Source organism: Tiliqua scincoides, chromosome 10, assembly GCF_035046505.1.
Source record: "Tiliqua scincoides isolate rTilSci1 chromosome 10, rTilSci1.hap2, whole genome shotgun sequence".
NCBI lineage: Eukaryota > Metazoa > Chordata > Lepidosauria > Squamata > Scincidae > Tiliqua > Tiliqua scincoides.
In genome coordinates, this window is record NC_089830.1 from 25,617,384 (window position 1) to 25,638,375 (window position 20,992).

The 20,992-nt window shown below is 47.4% G+C and overlaps 2 protein-coding genes across 3 annotated transcripts; one reads left to right on the plus strand and one right to left on the minus strand.

Moving 5' to 3' along the window:
* Positions 1–4,400: 4,400 nt before the first annotated feature.
* On the minus strand, positions 4,401–15,718 carry DEDD2 (death effector domain containing 2). Its single transcript, XM_066638599.1, has 6 exons — positions 15,653–15,718; positions 13,472–14,145; positions 13,004–13,114; positions 12,546–12,677; positions 6,284–6,679; positions 4,401–5,269 (listed from the first exon to the last, which is right to left on the minus strand). Exons 2-5 carry the CDS (start codon positions 13,944–13,946, stop codon positions 6,306–6,308), a joined length of 1,092 nt encoding a protein of 363 aa, XP_066494696.1. The 5' UTR covers positions 13,947–14,145; positions 15,653–15,718; the 3' UTR covers positions 4,401–5,269; positions 6,284–6,305.
* Positions 15,719–16,022: 304 nt separating this feature from the next.
* On the plus strand, positions 16,023–19,942 carry LOC136661359 (zinc finger protein 574-like). 2 transcript variants are annotated; one of them, XM_066638549.1, is made up of 2 exons: positions 16,023–16,407; positions 16,937–19,942. In XM_066638549.1, the coding sequence occupies exon 2, from the start codon at positions 16,954–16,956 to the stop codon at positions 19,543–19,545; it is 2,592 nt and encodes an 863-aa protein (XP_066494646.1). In that variant the 5' UTR covers positions 16,023–16,407; positions 16,937–16,953; the 3' UTR covers positions 19,546–19,942. The 2 variants fall into 2 exon arrangements, with proteins under 2 accessions (XP_066494646.1, XP_066494648.1); XM_066638551.1 differs by lacking the exon at positions 16,023–16,407 and adding an exon at positions 16,818–16,853.
* Positions 19,943–20,992: the final 1,050 nt, after the last annotated feature.

Sequence of the window (20,992 nt, forward strand, 5' to 3'; positions counted from 1 at the left end):
CACAGCGCTGCTTTAAACCAAACAAAAAGAGGTTGAGAGATCACAGATCTTCCGCATCACATCTAGTTTGGCCCTGAAGGATGTTAGAGAAGCGAGAGCAAGTTTCTGAGCTCATCACTATTTTTAATCAAGATGAACCTTCAGCATCAAAGCAGAAGCAAACAAAAGGGTGGGGGAGAGAAAAGGGATGTCACTGTGCAAACCAAGCCCTGCAGATTATCAGTCTCTAACGACAAGCGTTGAAAGAGTAGAACTTCCTAGAAGGGGACCACAACTTCCTCTGTTCCTCAATACAGACTGCAGGCTGACACACAGTGAATGGGGAATAGGTGCGGATGGAATCCATAGGACCTGCTTGCAAGTAAACATGCATCAAACTGCTAAACAGCCCACGACACAAGCACTGTCAAACCCGAGGAACTGAAAGCAAACGGGGAGTGTCTTGCAACACCTCCGTTCCTGTGCAAGCCAGACATGCCTCACAACTACAAAAACACTGTAGCTCTTTTGCAAACTGAACTGAAAGGTAAGCTCTGCAAGAGGTCCAACTGCCGGCCAGTTACAGTACAAACTTACAAAGCACAGCCATATCCAGTTAGAAATGCTGAATGTTTGGCATTAAATGATGCCAGGAGGAAAAAGCCTTTGAGAAATGGGCTCAAAAGGATGTTGGGAGCCTATGGTGTTGCTAGCCAGTGTACCGAAAGCAGAAGCAAAGTAGTCCCTAACTAGAGAGCTTAATACTATCAACACTAGATAGGACAAGAGTGGGATGTGAAGAGGTCAGAGGCTGGCAAAGGCAAGGCTGGCGTTGCATTGGGAAAGCAGTGCTTCCGTCCCTGGTAAATGTGTTCAACCTACTGGACTCCTCTTCTGAGCAGCCCCCCTAAATTAGATCCCCTCACACTCCTTCTCCACTAGACCACACAAAGCAGCAGCATAATTAAGTTTTCAACCTCCAGAATAAAACATTCTAAGCCAGAGGTGCCCAAACCCTGGCCCAGGGGCCACTTGCAGCCCTTGGGGGTTCCTAAACTGGCCCTTGGGGAGCCCCCAGTCTCCAGTGAGCTTCTGGCCCACTGGAGACTTGCTGGAGCCTGCGCTGGCCCAACACAACTGCTCTCAGCATGAGGATGACTGTTTGACCTCTCACCTGAGCTGTGGAACAAGGGTTTCCTCCACTACTTGCTGTTTCACATCTGTGATGAGCAGCGGCAGAAAAGGAAAGGCCAACCTTGCTTTGTGCAAGGCCTTTTATAGACCTTGAGCTACTGCAAGACCTTCATTCATTCATATAAGTTCAATCTCTAATGAATTCATTTATGTAAATTTATTCAAATTTTAAATGTAAATTAATTTTTTTTTCCCCTGCCCCCTGACACAGTGTCAGAGAGATGATGTGGCCCTCCTGCCAAAATATTTGGACACCCCTGTTCTAAATCCTTCAGAGTAATCTGAATCACTTTCTTTAGCAATGGGAAGGCTACATGTACAGGGAAAATATTCTCCTTCCACCCAAGAAATGTTGGATAGATATATTCTGCCACCCCCACCCCCACCCCATTTATCAGCAATGCATTTATTGATTTATCATTGGGGAAATGACATTCATTTAGGATTCCTGAGAAAGGAAACAAGACAAATACTATATAGATGAGGGGACAACTGTAGATAAGTGGAGCCACCTGGTGGTCCTTTCAACAAATGTTGTTCAATCTTGCTTTGTCCTCCTGACTTTTTAATAGATACTTTGAGTAATAGCAGAAAGCAAAGAAGGGAAAAAGCTGGAATGGACCAAAAGTGGGGGAAGGAGGCAGACAATGACATTGGGGGAAATTTTGTTTAGATATGGGGAATTGTCCTAAATTTCCCTACTAGTGTCATGGTTCAAATTCCACCTGCACACTATGCTGGATGCGGAAGCACCTAACCTTTCAACGCAGTGTTTCTCAAACTGTGGATCGGGACTCCTAGGTGGGTCACGAGCCAATTTCAGGTGGGTCTCCATTCATTCCAATATTTTATTTTTAATCTATTAGACTTGATGGTACCATGGTATGAGACTGCATTTGGGGAAATGTTACAGACCTGTACTTTTAACAAGCGATTATGTATATTCTTTTAACAATGATAGTAAATGGGATTTACTCCTGGTTGTGTGGGTAGGATTGCAGCCTAGGATTGTTAAAAATGTTCCTGCCTGATGATGTCACTTCTGGTCATGACATCACTTCTGGTGGGTCCTGACCAATTCCCATTCTAAAAAGTGGGTCCCAGTGCTAAATGTGTGAGAACCACTGTTTTAACAAATCTGGAGGCGTGTCCACAGAGCTAATGCCAAACATGCAAAGCCTCCAGATTCAGTCTCCAGTTAAAAGGATCTTGGGTAGTAATTGCTCAGAAAGACCTAGAACACAGGAAAATCCCTGCTGGGATTTGGCAAAAGACAAAAGATTCGGCGCTAGCAAGTCCAGGATTCTGGGCCAAGTACATTAAAAAATATTAAGCAATATTTATAAAATATATTGCTATACAAAAGAATATGACAAAGCCAGTCACATAGCAACCACATACATGAGAAACTTTGCCCCAAGGCAGGAGTATCCATGGCAGGGGAGTAAAATCAGGACAAAGGTAGACGTCATACAAACTTAGATCCATAAAGGCTTAAAGTCCCCAGTTAGAGTCTTCAGATTGCACTCCTTTTCAGCCAGTGACGACTCTCCAGCTTTGGAATGGAATTTCTTCATCTACAAGAACTTGGCACATTTGGGATCAGGGATTGCTTTCCAGTCTGTTTCCCTGCACCTGAGTGAGCATGCCCAATACTGCTCCCTTTACCTGGAGGTGTAACAGCTGCCCCTTTTGTTCCTGGGTTTAAAAAAAGGGGTGGTAGGATAGAAAAATGATGAGCTATTTCCAGGGATCCTCTCTCTCTAACCACTCTCAACAGTTTAATTTCCCTCTTTTTCAAACCAGAGAGGTGAATGGGCAGACAAAGGCAGGTGCCCCCACAAATAAGCCCCCCTCCAAAAACTTGTTAATAACTTAGTCAACATGTCAAAACATAGTCAATAGGCAGGGCAGCTCTGTCTCTTGAGATGGAATCTCCTCTATGTTCTTGAAGTTTAATGGGCAGTACAACCCATTAGGGCTCCTTGACATGCTTCTCATTTCTTTTGACTGGGTGAATCTGGTGCACACGAGGACTCCAGGAAGCATACTTTTTGAATGGCTTCTACTGCCACCTTAGCTCACTACTTCCATGCTGTCCTCTTCTTGCAACAAAAGAGGCACAACAACATGCAGAGAACTCAATTAGTTCAAGTCTTGTGCAAGAATAAAGTATATTTATGTGTATAGGAAGGCTACAAATGCTTACCTCTTGACTGCAAGACACTAGCAGTCACCTTTCTATGGCCTATCAGCCTGTGACAGCACTTCTTATTGAAGCCACCACACAAAGATGTCAGCATGGAAAGTATTTACTACTAGCATAGGGCTTGTGTGAACTGATGAATTAGTCAACAACAAACACCCCTATGTGTTAACTGAATATCATAATGTGTTTCAGACAGATTTTCTATATGATTTCACAACAAAGGCACCAGAATCAATGCCAACTGTACAGGATACCAATATCTTAAGGACAACTCATTACAAGAATATGGTGGGGAAGTAGGCAAACAGACCTACTCCCATCATACCAGTCACTGCAAACATAGGGTAGATTCAGATGGAGGGAAGGCCACCCTTGTAGGCTTTAAGTGCACTTCCATCATCCCTCACCACTCTAAATGAAATGGGGGGGGGGGCACACTATGCTAAAGAAGAGATATTGCAAGGCTGCTTCTTCTGTTACCAATCCAATCTCTCATCAGTGACTCTTTGCCTCTGGGAACTCCCCTAGGCTGCAGACATGCATGTCACTACCTTTTTGACTATAAGCCCTGCTCCAAAAACTTGTCTGCCAGGTACCTTTTGTGTACATAGATACTGAAACAGAATGGCTCTTCTGAACTCTCTGTTCATGTTCCTCTCTGCCACTCAGGGGTGTGTTTATTTGGGGGAGGGGAGGGAGAAGGAAAAATGATTGAGGAGCCTTGGTAAGAGTCTTAAATGAATTCAGACCTGGGTATCTTAAGGACTAGCTTCTCCCATACACTCCATTTAATATCAAAGGTCCTGCTCCAGGTCCCAAAGCTGGCATGCCCAAAGGCCCTCCTAGAGAGGCTTGTATATGTCCTTTCACCACTTGCCAAAGACCTTACACTTTAGAGGCTTTTGGGAAAATCCACATTAATAATCTGCTCAAATAGCTAGTTTGGTACATTTGTATTTTATTGTCTTGATTATCTGTTATGTTATCAGCTTCTAAGCAACTTAGTGGTAAAAAGATTTTTAAAAAGTTAATCTTAAGAATGAACTATGAACTCAGACACTGCAAATTCTCTTCTTTATTGATATTTGCCATTTGCAAATACATTTAAGAATCCTTTGCCAAAAAGTCTGTTTTGTGTACAAAAAATATATATACACACAACTTTTTAAATTACTTTTTACTGACTTTCCTGTTGCAGCTAGATTCTTCTACCCAGAGATTATGCCTGAACTGCTCTCCACATTTTTCAAATCTCATTTATATTATATACAAATAACCACAGAATTGAAGAGTGTCATTAAGTGACTCAAACTTCCATCTTTATAGTTATTGGGGGCCCCTACTCCACAGGGCATGGTTGCATATTTAACTTAAAATGGGGGTGGGAGAGTGAAGTCCAGTCTCACCAATAGCAAGTTGAGTAAAAGAAGGACCACTCTAGCATTGCTGATCTTCAGAAGAGGTGCCTGCAATGCTGCAAGGTTGCTGGGGTGGGGGGGCAAAGTAGTCAAAACACTGGTAGGGAGCATAATGAACACACCAACTTATACCAGAAAGCCTTGAAGCTCATTTTTGTGCTTCCTTAACAGGAGTATTTCCCCAAAAGGTGTCCCTTCCAGTTCAGGGGGCACATCCAAAAATCAGTGGGTGTCCCCATCCAAGATTTGTGATGCTTGAATGCCCTTAAGACCATCCCTGCTGCTTTTTCAATGCCTCAACCTCTGCAGGAGCAGCTGTGGCACAACTGCAACTCCCTGGAGTCCCGCTGCTGACAAGATCCAGCCCTGCTCCACAACGGGTTAAAGGTTCCTTTTCCAAAAGTCTTTTTTCCTCATCTACACTGAGTAGACAAGCCACGTAGTAATCAGGAAGCAAAACTGAAGGGTCCTGTGAGGAAAGACAAGATAGCGAGGATGTTAAAATCTTTAATAATAATAATACAGGTATTTATATACCGCCTTTCTAGGTCCTCAGATTTCTCCTCAGACTTTATTCAAGGCGGTTTACATAGGCAGGCTGTTTAAATCCCCCGTAGGGATTTTTACAATTGAAAGAAGGCTCTATCTTTCAAGAGCCACAACAATTCAGATGTTTCTTTCTGATCTGGCCTCCATCCTCCCACGCTACCATCTCCATATCCATCTCTGTCAGCATATAAGCACCACACCAAAGCTGTTCCTTTTAGAAAGCCTTTGGACTCAAGCATCTGCTGAAATTCGTGGGAGTTACCGATTCTGCTGATGCTCTTTTTGGAGCTAGTCGCTTTTAGAACATTTCCATTATAATCTGTATTATGTATTTTAAATAAAGCTATTTCAATAAAAATAGATCTCCCCCACAGGCCTCTTCACTAGCCACTGTCTAGAAGACAGGAAGAAAGCCCATTCTCTACTTGTATTGACTGCATCTTGTTAAAAGGGAATCTTTGAGGGAGAATACTTCCAGAAATGGGACAAGCAATCAACTTTACAATCAAAAGCATCTTGTAGCACTCATGAAAACAATTTGGTATCTTCCAGCTGGTATCTCTGGCAGCGTCACCCACAACCAACTGGTGAGAGTCCAGAGTCTGCCACGTAGAAACACTGTTTAGAGTGTCAAGTTCTCTATTAAGCCGTTTCATTTTCAGTTAGCTTGCGTATCCCAAAACAAGTATTAGGGAACATGTGACAGTCAGCAATGGAACTTTCAAATATATTTATGCTGAAAACAAGGTCCTGTTTCCTCTTACATAAAACACTACTTCTCAGAGAAACGTAATGGGATATGGTGAGGATACAATAATGACACTTAATCAGGTTGGCAGGTACAAGAGACTGACAGGTACAACAGACTGCCAACCATTCAGGCATAGTTATGAACGCACATACCACTATTAGCTAGACTTGAGGGACAACGTACTTGGATTTTCTACAAGCTGAAGTCACCAGGCTTGGGGAATGATGCTTTCCAGCAACAGACGTCGCCCCTCCTCATAGTCATCCTCATCCACGTTGACTAGCAGACGGATGGCCTCCTGGCCCACGGCCTCTTTGAGAGAGTCTGTGATGAAGACCCCCTTCAAGGCTTCCAGCAACGAACCATTCATATAGTCGCTCCAGAAGGCGTCAAGGTAGGACAGCTCAGAGAACTTGATGTCACAGATGATCGAGCCCAAGTCCCGGGATTTGAGGATGGTACTGGACTGCCCAAAGACATCAAACTGGCGCTCCAGTGGGTTCTGCTTGTTCGATAACACATTCTGACGCAAGACGGGTTCATGCTCACAGTACTCTGCACGAACACGGAGCCGGATGTCTGAGCAGGACACAGACAAACAGATAAAGAGAGAGAGACAGAGAGGGAGGGAACAAAAAGAGAGGCATTAGAGTTAGGGGTTCACAGACACATCACGCAGACAAACACGCGGTCATGCAGCGGTATTCCAGGGTTGGGCTGTTCAATAGCTCTGAAAAAGGTGCTGAACAGAGACTCCCACCAAGCAGAACATTCAGGCCACTCAGGTTTCCCAAAAGTTTCAGGCTTCCTTGAGATGGTCAGTCCCAGCAAGGGGTGTTCAGTGCCCTGGTCTTTGAAGCGTACCACTAGCACAGAGTTACAGCTGAACTTCACTAGAGTCCATCCAGCAGCTCCACACCAAACTGGATTGTGCAACTGTTAGAGAAGAACTTCCAACTCATCCTGCCTCAATTCATATCCCCTAGGATCAGAAGAACAAACCCACTACTCTAACATCCTCCCCACCACCACCCCATGCCTGCTTGAGCCACATGCACTAGTCCTGATGGTTCGGCTTCAACAGGGTAATTTCTCAGACATCCACAAGGAGAATCTTTCAACCATTGTCTGTTCTGTCTTAGAACAGCAAGTTTTTTCAGGCTGCTACTGCTGTATGAATAGTAAATACCAAGGTGCTACTAATCGGGGCCACTGGCTTTAGCAAGTCAGAATTTCCCCCTTCACTTGGACAAGAACTTACAAGATCCTCAACAACATTCAAACCATTTACAGACATAGCCATAACTAGACTCTTCTATGCAAAAGCTTCCAACTAATTAGATCCTAATTATCTGGTAACATGGTTGCTGTCAGATAGCTTATTAAAATGCTTTACATGCCCCAGAAATTAGTTAAGTTCAGCTGTAACCATGGACAGTGGAGGTGGGAGGTCAGGTTCTTGTTCTATTCAGTTACCCAAAGTATCAGCATTGCAGCTGAAAATTTAGAAGGTTCAAAAGGGAGGGAGAAATGGAACAAATACAAAATAGGATACATTTAAAAATGGCAGGTGGTGTATTACATACGCTCAACAAGGCCGTCAGCTTTTATTTCTCTGTGTCTTGTGGTCATCACCTGTAGAAGCATCAACTCAGAGTGCAGTCACAGCCCTTTGCCAGCAACTTTGTACGGCCTGGAGACCTAACCCACCCATGCCAGCTATTGAGTTAACTGCCAGTCCTGGACCAGCCAACTAGACATTCAGAACCCTTCATTCCAGAGGAACAACAGAGCTGATCAGCAAGCTGCTCAAGACAAATATCACTGAAGTTACTTTATTTTGCAGCAGAACAACCAAACAATGGCTTAATTTCAGTCTGTGTAAGAGTCAAGGGTTTCACAAAAAGGAGCACCCTCTCCATACATAATAAAGCCCATTTTAGAAGCTCTGGGCTTGAGGCAGAGATGCCAATTTCTTGGTAGACCAATGCCTACTTGCCTTGATTGGGCAGCAAGTTAAAGGAGCTCAGCCGCTGGGCCCACTGGAACTAGAAACCATTCCCACACCCCAGCTTCCCACCCAATATGCTGGCTCCACAAACAGCAGCTGAAAGGTTCCACTTTATTAGCACTGTACACAGCTTAGATACAGACTTTTTGCATCCATGGTTTGACACATGAGCAAATTCGTTCAAATATTGCAGCCCATCCACTTTCCAAAAGCAACAGTGCTCTGGAGTACAGAATGGCAGCAGCTGTCAGAGTTGGCGTTAACACACTGGCACCCCTAGTGTCACAGGTGTACCCCACTTAAGCGACTACTGCTTCTTCCTCCCTGAGAATAAGTCTCAAAGTATGGACAATGGGGAACAAAACCCACAAGCAGGCAGGACTCATGTCAACTGCCAGACTGCAAGGAGGTTTCTGTACAACTGGTTTGTAGGAGGCGGAGGACTGGTTCAGTGACCTTGCCCAGCCAGCACTAATGCAAGCTCTGAGCAGCTGCATCAAATTAGACACTTTACCTATATGGGCAAGAATGACATTAGCCAAGGCAACAGACACCATTCTAACCACCCAAACCTCAACTTATCAGGATGAGAAAGAGAAGCTGCTAGAAATTCAGGCCCAGTCACAATGAAATAATCCCACTATGGTTATTCTTTGGAAGTACAGAGCCTGAAGACATGTCACTAGGACCCATGCTGCAGAGGCATCTGTAAATGTGACTGAAATGTGGGAAGACAATGCAAGAATGAAGAAGCCTCCAAACTGATTACCACCAAAGTAGGATGTTTTCAGAGAATGAGGCCTGTCAACTCATCCATGCAAACCCCTTAGCATATGTCTAGTATTGTTAATTACAAGCCCAGATCAAAGGATCCCACGAGAAATGGAGACCTTCAGTTACCCATTTCCCAGAAGAGAGCTGAGACCTACATACAGTACTGATTCTCTTCTATACACGTTGTTTTCCCCCTTGACACATAAATTAAAGATTTACAGGCCAGCAAAACAACCATTACAGACAGAGTTTAACCGCGCAACAAAGCCCTCTTTGCGTAGAAGGCAACAAGTCCCAGAGTCCAAGGCCGTGTCCCTCACAGCTTGTTTAACAAGAGCGCTGCAGGGTCCAGATGCAGGGTCGCTTCTAACATAGGAGAAGCAGTGAAGCGGCAGCTGAAATAATCATGAGGGCCAGACTTAAGTTTTTGCTTTTGTTTTGTTTTACCAGTGTCTGCTACTTGGCCCGCTTGCCTGGGCCAATATTTATGCTTTTCCAGAGATGGATTTCAACTGTGGACCGAGAGAAACAGGTTCAAGACTTTTAGCACATGGTAACATCAAGAAATCATTCCGAGATTCAATATGGCAAAAAGAACACAAAATGGCGTGAAGAACTGGGCTAACTTCTAAATTGTTAGGGACTGCTGCAGATACCAGCCATGTTGCAACTCACTGTAAGGACACAGGATGTGTGTTTTCTTACTCCCAAGGACTACCAATTGGTACACAGATCAACGCAGGGAATCGCATTTGCCCTAATGACAAATTATCTGGAAATGGAAAAGTGAAACAATACCAGGTGGATGTCAAGGTGAAAACAGTGAATGATTCCAGACCTCTTAATAGGTAACTGTTCAACCACCTATGACAGAAGGCAATGGACCAAAGGAGGAAACTGCCCAAGGAAGCTGATGGAACTATTAAGGATAAATGAGGACATTAAGGGAACTGTTCTTTCCCAAAGAAAGGGGATTAACAGGAACCCAAGAGAAATTCCACAGCAGCTTACAGTGGCCTGATATCTGCAGCAGCAGGTATATAATTAAGGGAGTCATCTGAGATGGCACCTACTGGCTCCCTGCCTATCTCTAGTGAGTGAAGCCTTCAGTGGATCTGCATTTGAGACATCAACTAGCGACAGCTCCACAAGGAGCACACCCCTCAATGCCATGGCATCCCAGCCTATTTCCATCAGGCCCTGCTGGAGGTTTGCAGAACAAGCCCCCTACAGTGCCAGTCTCTAGTGGCTCTATATTCTGTCCCAGAAGCTGCCAGAGCAGCCCTGTTCCCACCAAGCATCAAGACAGCCAACATGCTGTTATGAATCGGCTGCTCAAGAGGCCAACATGCAGGATGGGGCAGCCCACAGTTCCTCTAGAAGTACATAACTTAGTACACATTTAAACACAGATTCGTTTGCACAAAGAACGGGTGGAAGTTTGGGTGCATGGATTCATTTACCTTTGCGAGACCATTCTGTGAGGAGTGCACAAGAGAGACAGAGTCTCTTTATCATCAACTTTTGCTTAGTAACCTGGAATTTAAATGGTGGATTGAGAAAGAATTGGCAGAAGTCAAGCAGCAACAAAAAAGGTCATTGGGGGTTTGTTTGCTCCTTTTCAGTAAGTAGGTCTAGGCAGGCTGAGACAACCTAGGAGGTTGCAAACTGAAGAGGGAGGCATATTTGACTCCCACGTTTAGGTATGCAACTCAAAAAGGCTGGAACATACAGGACTTGTTTGAGAAGCAGCTGCCTGATCACGTTTTCTGCCACAGTGAAGCAAGGTAACATTACACAGTATACAAGCAACAAACTAGTGCTGAATGGAGCTTACAGTTTGATCCTTGCACCTACCCGGCAGAAGCCTTAGCTGCACCTTGAAGTTGCAGTTTTGACACTCATTGAATTATTTTTGAAACTTCTTCGTTAGAACCCATTGCCTGTAAATTGGTCAGATGGTAAGACAAGCGTTTTTGTGCATTCGCTTTTGTTTCATTTGCATTGCACTGACACAAAGACAACAGCACACCAAGTTAGGCAGGAACCCTACCTCTGTTCTGGGAACCCACATGCTGAATAAGGGCTGCTTCAAATGTTACATGGGCAAGGCACCAAACTTTCTTGGATAAGGAAACTGAAAACTGCATGAAGGTTGTCACATGTGACAGTCTACATGCCGATTTCACTGCTTTCTCGATACAGAACTGTACTCTGAATAGGAAATACATGTTTGAAGCAGCCCTAAACCCACAGAAGAGGGGCAGTATATGCTGCTCTTGGAGACAGATACTCAGTACAGAGCTGAAAATCAAGTCAGAAATCTGAATGCAAATAAAATTTGCCCTAGAATTAAAGATCCAGGGAAGAATCAGACATTTAAACAAAACCCCATTCAGTGGGTTGTGCTACTGACGAAGTCACGACAACAAATTTTCAGGACGTGCAACTAGGCAGCATTTACCTACTAGCAGTGTAAACTCTAAAACTGAAAAGATTCCAAGAGATACTGTAGCCACCATCTTACTTGGCAGAGACACATACAATTTTAATCATGATTTAAAGGGTACAGAGCAGACATTCACAAGCTCCACCACCACTTAATACTACTCTAAGCTTCAATACAGAAACTGCAGCACATGTGAGCTCCTTCCAGTCTATGCAGAAATCATTCCTGAAGATAGCTTGATGTGAGAGAACTAGCTTCCCAACAAGCCTTTTTTCCACTCAAAAAAGTGAAGTTTTGTTGCGATACACATCACAACATTTCCTATAAGAAACTAAAAGCCTCCAGATCACAGCATTCTAGATCCATGTCTTTTTCCCCCAAATAACTGCTTTTTGTGCAGAATATATATGCAGCATATATTTCAACAGATGCATTTAATACCACGATCAAAAATTACTGTAGCAAAAAGTGGCATGTATACATCTGGATCAAAGTTATTTACCTTATTGAGAAGTTCCTTGGTTGTCAACACCATTCCTTTGTCCCCAAAGTGTTGCAGGAGTATATGAACCCTTTCATTTGCCAGATTGTCTGTGCTTCATCAATTCATCATAGAACACATCAGAGCACCTAAAATAGTCTCCAAGACCAGCATATCCAGTGCACAGGTGAGATGGAGCAACAGCCTTTACATCCCACCCAGCAACTGGATGCTAAAAGGATAATAATCTAACTTCAAGGCACCCTCTCCTTCACTCATAAAGCTTGACCATCTGGAGAATCAGCAGTGAAAAAAAGTATCAACCAGACCACACTAGGAACTGAAAAAAAATGTATCATGGAGTAGAGCCTCCCCACCCTCAACCCAAGGAGGGGACCAAAGCTCCCATTCACTCTGCACCAGGCTGAGTCCTATCAGTGAACTTGAACTGCATCTTACAGTGCAAGACAAGACCAAAAGGGTCAGCCACACCGAATGCATGAGCCCAAGTTATAGTTGGAAGTATAATAACTGTGCAACCTCAATCCTTTTACCTTCTGGCTCCAGTCAGAGTGAGGATGAAAAACTAAGGAGAATCTAAATAGAAACTAAAATTGCTAATCAGTATTTTAGAGTGGTTTCAGATGGGCTTTATAAATATATGTTTTAAGAAACTAGGTGCAAATAGTGGGAGCCCCAGAGGCACAGCGTATGCCAGGCCAACACTTACCACAAGTCACTTTGGTGGGAGTTTGGATTTCCTGCTTTGGAGCTGAAGCTGCTTTGGCTCCCCGCCGCCTGCGGGGGGGAGTAGATTTTGCCCGGCCTCTGCTTACTCGCTTCCTTTTGTTGGAATTGGAACCTAGAGATGAAGAAAAGTATACAAGGAATCATCATGCACTCCCAAAACTTGACAATCAAAGTTCAGCTCCCAAATAGCTGTTTTCCCCAACGCCTGATACCAGACGTAGGCAACTTGAACTGGTTATGATACTCAATTGCCACCTTTATCTGGGAGTCCTTAACTACTACTGTAGCAAAGACAAAACCTAAAATGGACAACCATATAGAAATTCATTCCTCCAGTACCACATTCACAACACTTTAAGTACTATATCGACATCCAAAAGGAAGAAAAATTAAAAAGAGATCAGGAAACCCTGTCCCCAGATTGTACAACCCACACACCTGTTTCCCACTGATCATGCCGAGGCTCTGCAGAGGCTGAATTGAGACAGTTATCCACCTGCTGGTCTGATGTCAAGACAGATGGTCCATAGGTGTATCTCTCAGGAGAAACTAAAATTAAAGAGTTCAAAAAGTCAAACAAAGTTCTACTAAAAACACAGGTTCTACGAAAAAGCAATGCTCATCTATCGAATCAGTTGAAATGGACCGCTGCTGAAGAACGACACACCACAGAAGCATCAATGCAGTAAACTGGGTGAGACTTATGCAAACCCGATCCTTTTAGTGATCCCTGAAGTTTTCCTAAGGCACCCTCAAATTCATACCCTCCCACTGCCTAAACTCCTAAAAGAAAGCTAGATTACAACACAAGGGAACCAGCCTTAATTGCACAACACTTGTTATTCAGCTATGCTTAATAATTTAAAGTTAGCAAGACAGTGTCTCTCTAAGCTTAAGGCCCAGTACCTGTACGCTGCCTTTTCAAAGTGACGTATGGAAGTAGATCATGCCTTGTCAGCACTCTCAAGAGCTGAAGAAGTTGCACGAAGTTGGTTTCATCACACCTGCCCATCCTTTCTAACTCCAGGAACAATTCAACACCATTCTTGGGCCGTTGCCTATCTGCAGCAACTTCCAGACTACCATCAGCCTCGGCCAAATTACACTGGCAATGATGTTTTCTCTTCCAGCTTTCTAGCACAGGAGAGATTGTCTCAGCACCACCCTCTTCTGCTGCTGCCACAGCCCAAAGGGTAGGATCCAATGGGTGGGTCCAAGGCTGTGTTTCATCCAGAAGGAAAGAAAGCACTTCCATATCATTCTCTGTGAGCTGTGCACCGATCACCTCAAACATGCGGTGAAGGGAAATCATCCCATAGTATTCTAGGCATTCTTCCTCCTCCCAAATGTGGGCAAAAAGTGGCCTCCTTGTGCCAGCCATATGGAGATGTAATAGACCCTACCAAAGACTGAAATGTTATGTGCTAAGGGGACAAATATGGAGCACTTTGATAACTGAGAAAGAGGAATGATTCTTGATTCGTCGTTTTCAGCAGCTTTTCAGAAAACGCTACTAGAAGCTTTGAGAAAGCCGCCTTTTGGATCTGAAGTCAGATCTGTGAACGCAGCAGCACACAGGTCTATAAAAGAAAAAAAGGAAAAATTATTGAAGAGCATTTCAGTCCCTCCTCACATCGCTAAACCCAGGGATGTCAAACATAAGGCCCATCGGCTGAACACGGCCATTTATCCAGCCTTCGTTATAATTGGGCTCTGCCAGCTTGATAATTGGGCTCTCATATCTTGAAAATATGAACAAGATTTGCGCATTTTCTCTTCTATCATTTGAAGCAGAGCATTTCTCAACGTTTGTCCTCCACCGCACCACTTAGCGTAGCTCACCTGTTTGAAGGACCACTGGAAGTAACTGGAGATGACATCATTTCCAGTTACTTCTGGCCTGGGAAGCCAGATGCAACATAAGATATACCAGTAAGAGGCTCAAGATGGACGGGAGGGCTTTTCTGAGCATAAAAAGCATGTTTCAGAGCCCTGCCTTCAAAACCCAGTCGCCTACTGCTGTTTGTTGTGTCACGTTCCTGGTCTCACTGTTGGGTGGCAGGTGTCCAGGGATCCCACAAGTACCACCAGACACCAAGCACCACTGGTAGTGCCCATACCGCTGGTGGAGAAATGCTGGCCATCACCTGCTTCATGATGTCACTTTCTGCATGATGATGTCACTTCCTGATTGATGATGTCACTCCCAGGCACCATGAACACTACCTCTGGCCCTCTGTATGAAGGAAGTTTGGACCTGCCAGGATGACCTTTGGAACCCAGAATCCCTTGGAAGGGAGGGAGAGATTCACAGTGCCCTGTGAAGCTGCACTGCAAGAAAAACGCTGCAGGCAGACAGTGCTCCACTAGGTGGCAGCAGAGAAGCCACCATGAGGAGGCAGCAGTAGCAGCATCAACTGACCCCCCCCCACCAGTCGAAGGCAGAGAGCAGGCAGTGCTGGACCCCCAGCACTGGCCCAGGAACAAAAAGACTCCACCCACCAGCCTGGCACAGACAACTCCTCCCCCCTCCAGCCTGCCCACAGCTGAGTCTGCCCCTCCCACAGGCAAGCAACGCCCCCAGTGGCTCCTCCCGCAGCCATGCCCCGCCCCCTTCCTCCCGCAGCCATGCCGAAGCGCTCCACGTTAAGCCCCGCCCCCTTCAAGGGCTCCACCCACTGGCAGGCCACGCCCGCGCCTCCCCACAGCGCAGCTTTCGCCGTCCTTTCCGAACCGTTCTGCCTGCCATAGGCAAGCCCCGCCCCCTTCCCAAGGCCCCGCTGACAGACAAGCAGCGTCCGTTTCCGAGACTTCGCCCACAGGAAAGCCACGCCCTCCGGAAGGCTCCGCCCACTCGGTTGTTTTTCCTCACAGGCTGCCTCGATGTTCGACGCTGTGCGCGCGGCCGCGGCAACTCCCCTCCCCCACCGCCGCCTGTAACGGTTAACAAGCCCCTCGTCCTACCCCTCTGAGCCTGCCCTGCTGCTCCCTCCCTCAGCCTGCTTTAACCCTTGACCGACCTCCCCCCCGCCCGCTGCTACTGCTGCTTCTGCTTCGCCTGCTTCTTCCTCTCCCCCCCCCCCTTACCGGCTCCTCAGTCGCCTCACAGCCTTTCCTGCCGTCGCTCCAATCTTTCTGGTAGCTTCGAAGCGTCTGCGTCTGCGCGTGCCTAGCTCCGCCCACGGCCCCTCCCACCGCGCATGCGCCGAAGACTGTTTGGGCTCAGGTCCCGCCCCCCGCGCGACCAGAAGACGCATGCGCCTCCCTGCCCCCTGCCGTCACGCGGACAGCTGCCTCCTGCCCACGTGATCCACGTGTGTGGGCGGGCTTCCCCACACGGAGCCCCGCCTCCTCGGAGAGAACAACAACGAATGAGAGGGAGCGGCGCTGGAGGAGTAGGCGGGGCTTTTGCTCCCCTCAGAGCGCAGTCGACGCAGACAGCGTTCGGAGAGGGTGACTGATGACGCCATACGCAAGGACGTTGTCTACGTCAACGGCCCCCACGCGCGTTGTCAGGGTGACGGCGCCAACTGCGGGGGCAGCATCTGCGATGGGGACGGCGCTGCGCGAGGAGCGTGCCGCGGCGCAGAGGGCCTGAGGCGTCGGAAGGGAGCGCCCTCCCTCTCCCCTGCCCTGGGAGTGGGCGGGACCTGTGAAAGGCCGTCAGCGGTGCCGTGAGCCACACCCTCTGACGTTCGTGACGCCGCGAGGCCCCTGAGCCGAACCGCCCCCCCAGTATCGAGGCCGCTGATTGGCTCCCGCGGGTGGGGGCAACGAGAAGGCGCGGTGCTGCTGCTGCCCAGGCCGGGCCTGTCTGAGAGGAGAGCGGAGGGCCGGGGCGGGTGAGTGAATGCCGCCCTCCAGCTGTCACCTCAGCCCCTGGGGGAGCTCCAGTCCCCCTCAGCCCCATCTCAGGGACTTCCCCCCCAGGAGAGCCCCTCCTGGCCACGGCTACTCAGAAGTAAGGCCCATTCTAGCCAGCGGGGCTTACTCCCAAGTAAGAGTGGGTAGGGGGCCAGCCTTAGCGTCCAATCCTGTGCATGTCTACTCAGGACTTGGTCCCATTCAGCCCATCTAAGGAGCTCATGTACCCCTTACTGCGTTTGTTGGCTCTCTTCATTCCTAGTTCAGCGACATCTATTTATGCTTTATTCTCCCCAAAGGGACCCCAGGCGGCTCACAGCAGGATGAAAAACACAAATTAAAAAACAATTTAAAAAACAAACATGACCAAAAGCTCCCCGAGAAGAAGACTCGCTGCTGCTTCTTCATGCCAGAGTTTCCTTCTGTAGGTTAAATGTTCCCTGCACTGTTTGCTCCCTTTTCCTGCCCACCTCTGCTAGTCATGCACTCTCCTTCCCCTCTTCACAGGTGAGCTTGGAGGCATCATGGCAGAAGAGCTGTCGTCATCTGTGTTTTTCCAGCATCAGTACATGTGCTCAGAGTGTGGACTTCTGTACAACACTTTGGAGGAGGTGCTGATCCATCAGCAGAGCCACTTAGGGGAACCCTGCGAGTCCCCAGCTGCTGCTACTGTTGTTGACACAGGATCCCAGCAGGACAACCGCTACCAGTGCCTGGAATGTGGGTGTATCTTGTGGTCACCCGACGAACTGCTAGCTCACCAAGAAGTGCACCCCAGGGAAGTGCCAACCCGGCCTCAGCCTTCTCCAGCAGCCACAGGACAGATCCACTACCAGTGTAATGAGTGTAATGAACTCTTTCCTTCCACTAGCCTATGGCTGGCACATCGCCAAACACACCAGAAACAGGAGGCCTCGGGTGACTCCCAGCCACCTTCCCAACCAGCTCCATCACCACCCTCCCAGTCATCTCTTCCAGAAACCTCCCAGCCATCTTGCTTGGTATCTTCCAAAGCATCGCTTCCATTGCCTCTTCAGCCAGTTCCACCCATATACCCCTATGAGTGTTCTGAGTGTTCCTGTCTTTTCCTAACACCTGAAGAACTGTTGGAGCACCAGGGTGAACACTTCACAGAGATTGAAAAAGAGAAGGGGGAGCCCCCTGAGGTGGCAGTGCAGGAGGTTTGCAGTCCACACCTCTCCCCCCCACCATATCCTGAGGAACCCCTAGTGGCACCTCCCCCTGCTCAGACTCTCTGTTGTAATGAGTGTAAGCAGACCTTTAGTACAGCAGAGGGACTGCAGCGGCATCAGCAAGAGCACGTGGTGAGCAATGAGGAGTTTCTTTGTGGTGAGTGCCAGCGTGGCTTCATGACCGCCAAGAGGTTGTTGGCTCACCAGCGGGTGCACGTAGATGGAACATACGAGTGTCCCAATTGCAACAAGATCTTCAAAAAGGCAGCTTCTCTTGAGCAGCACATGCGCATCCATAAAGGGGAAGCCCTCTACCTCTGTGTGGACTGTGGACTTGGCTTCTCTACAGAGATGACCTTGATCATGCATCGCAAGAGCCATACTGCCAATCCCCTGCACCGCTGCCACTGCGGCAAGACCTTTAGCAACATGACCAAGTTTCTTTATCATCGGCGTACACATGCTGGCAAGAGTGGGGTTCCACCCACCCGTGCCCCAACAGACCAGACGCCCAGCCAGCCTCCCGAGCCAGTGCCTGCAGATGGGGAATTAACTGTCGACGGCGGCTCCTCCTCCTCTCTGCCTGGAACGTCATCAGCAGAAGTGCCCAGTACTGGGTTCCTGTGCCCTCAGTGTGGCAAGTCATTTTCTACCCACATCAGAATGGTGCGGCACAAGCGGGTCGTGCATGTTCTAGAGCGCAAGCACAAGTGCCCCACATGTGGGAAAAAGTTTAAGAAGCTGGTGCACGTACGTAACCACCTGCGAACACACACTGGGGAGAGGCCATTCCAGTGCTCAGAGTGCGGAAAGACCTTTGTCTCCCAGGCCAACCTGGCACGACACCATGTTACACATACTGGCGAGCGGCCCTATCAGTGCCAGGTTTGCAGCAAGCGCTTCACCCAGTCCTCCAATCTTCGCCAGCACCGTCTCTTGCACATGGCCCCCAATGGAGAAGGGCCACACTCCTGCGAAGACTGTGGGGCAGCATTTCCTCGGGCTCACCAATTAGCCTTGCACCGGACTGTTCACACGGGTTGTTTGCCCTTCCCATGCCCACACTGTGATAAATCCTTCCCACGCCGCCACCTTCTGGAACTGCACCAGCTTAGCCATTCTGGGGATGAGCCCCATCGCTGCCCGGACTGTGGTGCTCTTTTTGTGATGGCTTCCAAGTTGCAGGAACACCGCTGTGCCAGGCGTCACGAACACGCCACCTCACAGTCTTTCCTCTGCATGTCTTGTGGCAAGTACATGGGTTCCCTGGCCAAGCTGGCACTTCACCAACTGGTACATTCAGGCCAGCGTCCTTACCCTTGTCCGCTCTGTGGGAAAGCCTTCACCACCCCTAGTGGGCTGAGCCGGCACCAACAGCGCCACTCTGGCCTGCGCCCTCACAAGTGCCCCATTTGCGCCAAGACCTTTGTGGCAGCCTCTGGACTGCAGCTACACCAGCGCATCCACACAGGTGAACGCCCATTTCCCTGTCCAGAATGTGGCAAGGCTTTCCGGCAGGCCACCCACCTGCGGGAACACAGACGCTTACACACTGGGGAACGCCCCTACCACTGTCCGGACTGCGACAAGGCCTTTGTACAATCAATGCATCTCGCTGAGCATCGGCGCATCCACACTGGTGAGCGGCCTCATCCCTGTCCTCTCTGCCCTAAGACATTTAAGACTCTTTCCAACCTGCGGAGCCACCGCAAAACTCACACAGAACTGACTTCTGGCCAGGATGTGCTCCAGTCTGCTGGGTCTCTTGCAGCCACTGGTCAGCCCACCCAAACCATCATGTGCACTGAGTTTGGAGAGACCATTGCAATAATTGAGAGTACTGAGCCCCTCCCCTTGGTGGAAACCATAGAGATTTACCAGGCGACCCTTGAAGGCAACATCCAGGTGAATGCATTTGTATAGGGGCTGAGCTCCTCCTTGCTCAGTGGCTCCATTTACATCAACAGGAGCAGAATATCACTTCCTTTTATTCCATGTATCCTCTAGCATGTCTCTTCCAGCAGCAGAGCCTTCACACCAAGCGTGCAGTGCCCAAGAGCATCCTGTCCGATTTGTATCTGGGTCTGGGTTCAGTTCATGTGCCTCATCTGGAGGATTTCTTGGTTCTCTTTTTTGTGCAGGGGGTAGTACTATGAAGGGGGGTTGGACCACCCACCTCTGCCACAACCGCACATTTATTGTAAATAAAAAAGTTATGTTCTATTCCATTAAGTTCTTTCAGTTTTATCTTGGCTTGTGAGGCTCTAAGAAAGTCACTTAATCCTTAAAACGTGTACTTTTACTGGTAGCATATCTTTTATTCTGTCTCCCATGATTATCCCTCTCTTTCCAAGCAAATAGATGACATTTTTCTCTTGTGTGTAGATAAATATTAGGGCCTTTTCTTTTTGTCAGGTTCTCACCTTTTAATACAAAGGAGGATATATCTGTCTCTTATTTTAAACAAGAGAATTTGACAGGAAAGCTGTATTTGTCTCTTCTGTGTAGCAAACCAAAGTCGAACAGGAATGTGGTGTTTTAACAGACAACCCTGGCTGAGGCACAGCTCTGCAATAAATGGGTAAATGGGCTTAGAAGAAAAGTGACTGGCACATAAGCCTGGGGCGACTCAGTATTTTGTTCAGCTTAGATTTGTCTTTTTCCTTCAAGTGATAGTGACAGAAGAGAGAATCCAGAATTCCCAAGATCATGTCCTCTGTGGCAGAAAAGAGTAGTGGGGGAAGGAAGCTGTTATACTTCTGTGATCGCAAAGCTTTGCCAGGAAACACTTGTTTATCTTGAATAGATATATATTTGGGTCCTTCTGTGAATGGGTATTTTTGTGACTGCTTTGAAATAGGCAACTGAGGCAGTGGATCTGCATAAGTTCCTATTTTAACATTTATACCCAATGTCCATTCAGATACTAGTGCACTCTAAAGTGGTTAGTGGAAATATCTTTAAGGCTCCTATAAGTAGTTTTATTTTTCATGTTCTTGTGTACATGCAGGGGAGAAGTGAAGCTAGCAAAGCTTCTGTTCAGAACAGCTCCCCCACTCCACCCACACCCCTCCCAAAAAAGTTCAGAATTGTAGGATGGGGTGGATGGGGTACATACATTAGGTGGATGGGGTACATACATGGGAGACTGACCTCCTGGCACACTAGCACAGTGTTGAGAATAACTACTTTGATTAATGCGGCAGCAGCTCTGGAAAGTGTGCTGTGGCATCCTCATTTTGACAGAAAATGGCCAGTTGTAAGAAAGTAGTTCTGCTGTGGCTGGGTTGGCTAATTGGAAAACTAAAGCACCCTGGGAGCCTTGGGTTGGCTAGTTGAAAACTAGTTGCTGTTGGCTGGCTCTTATTTA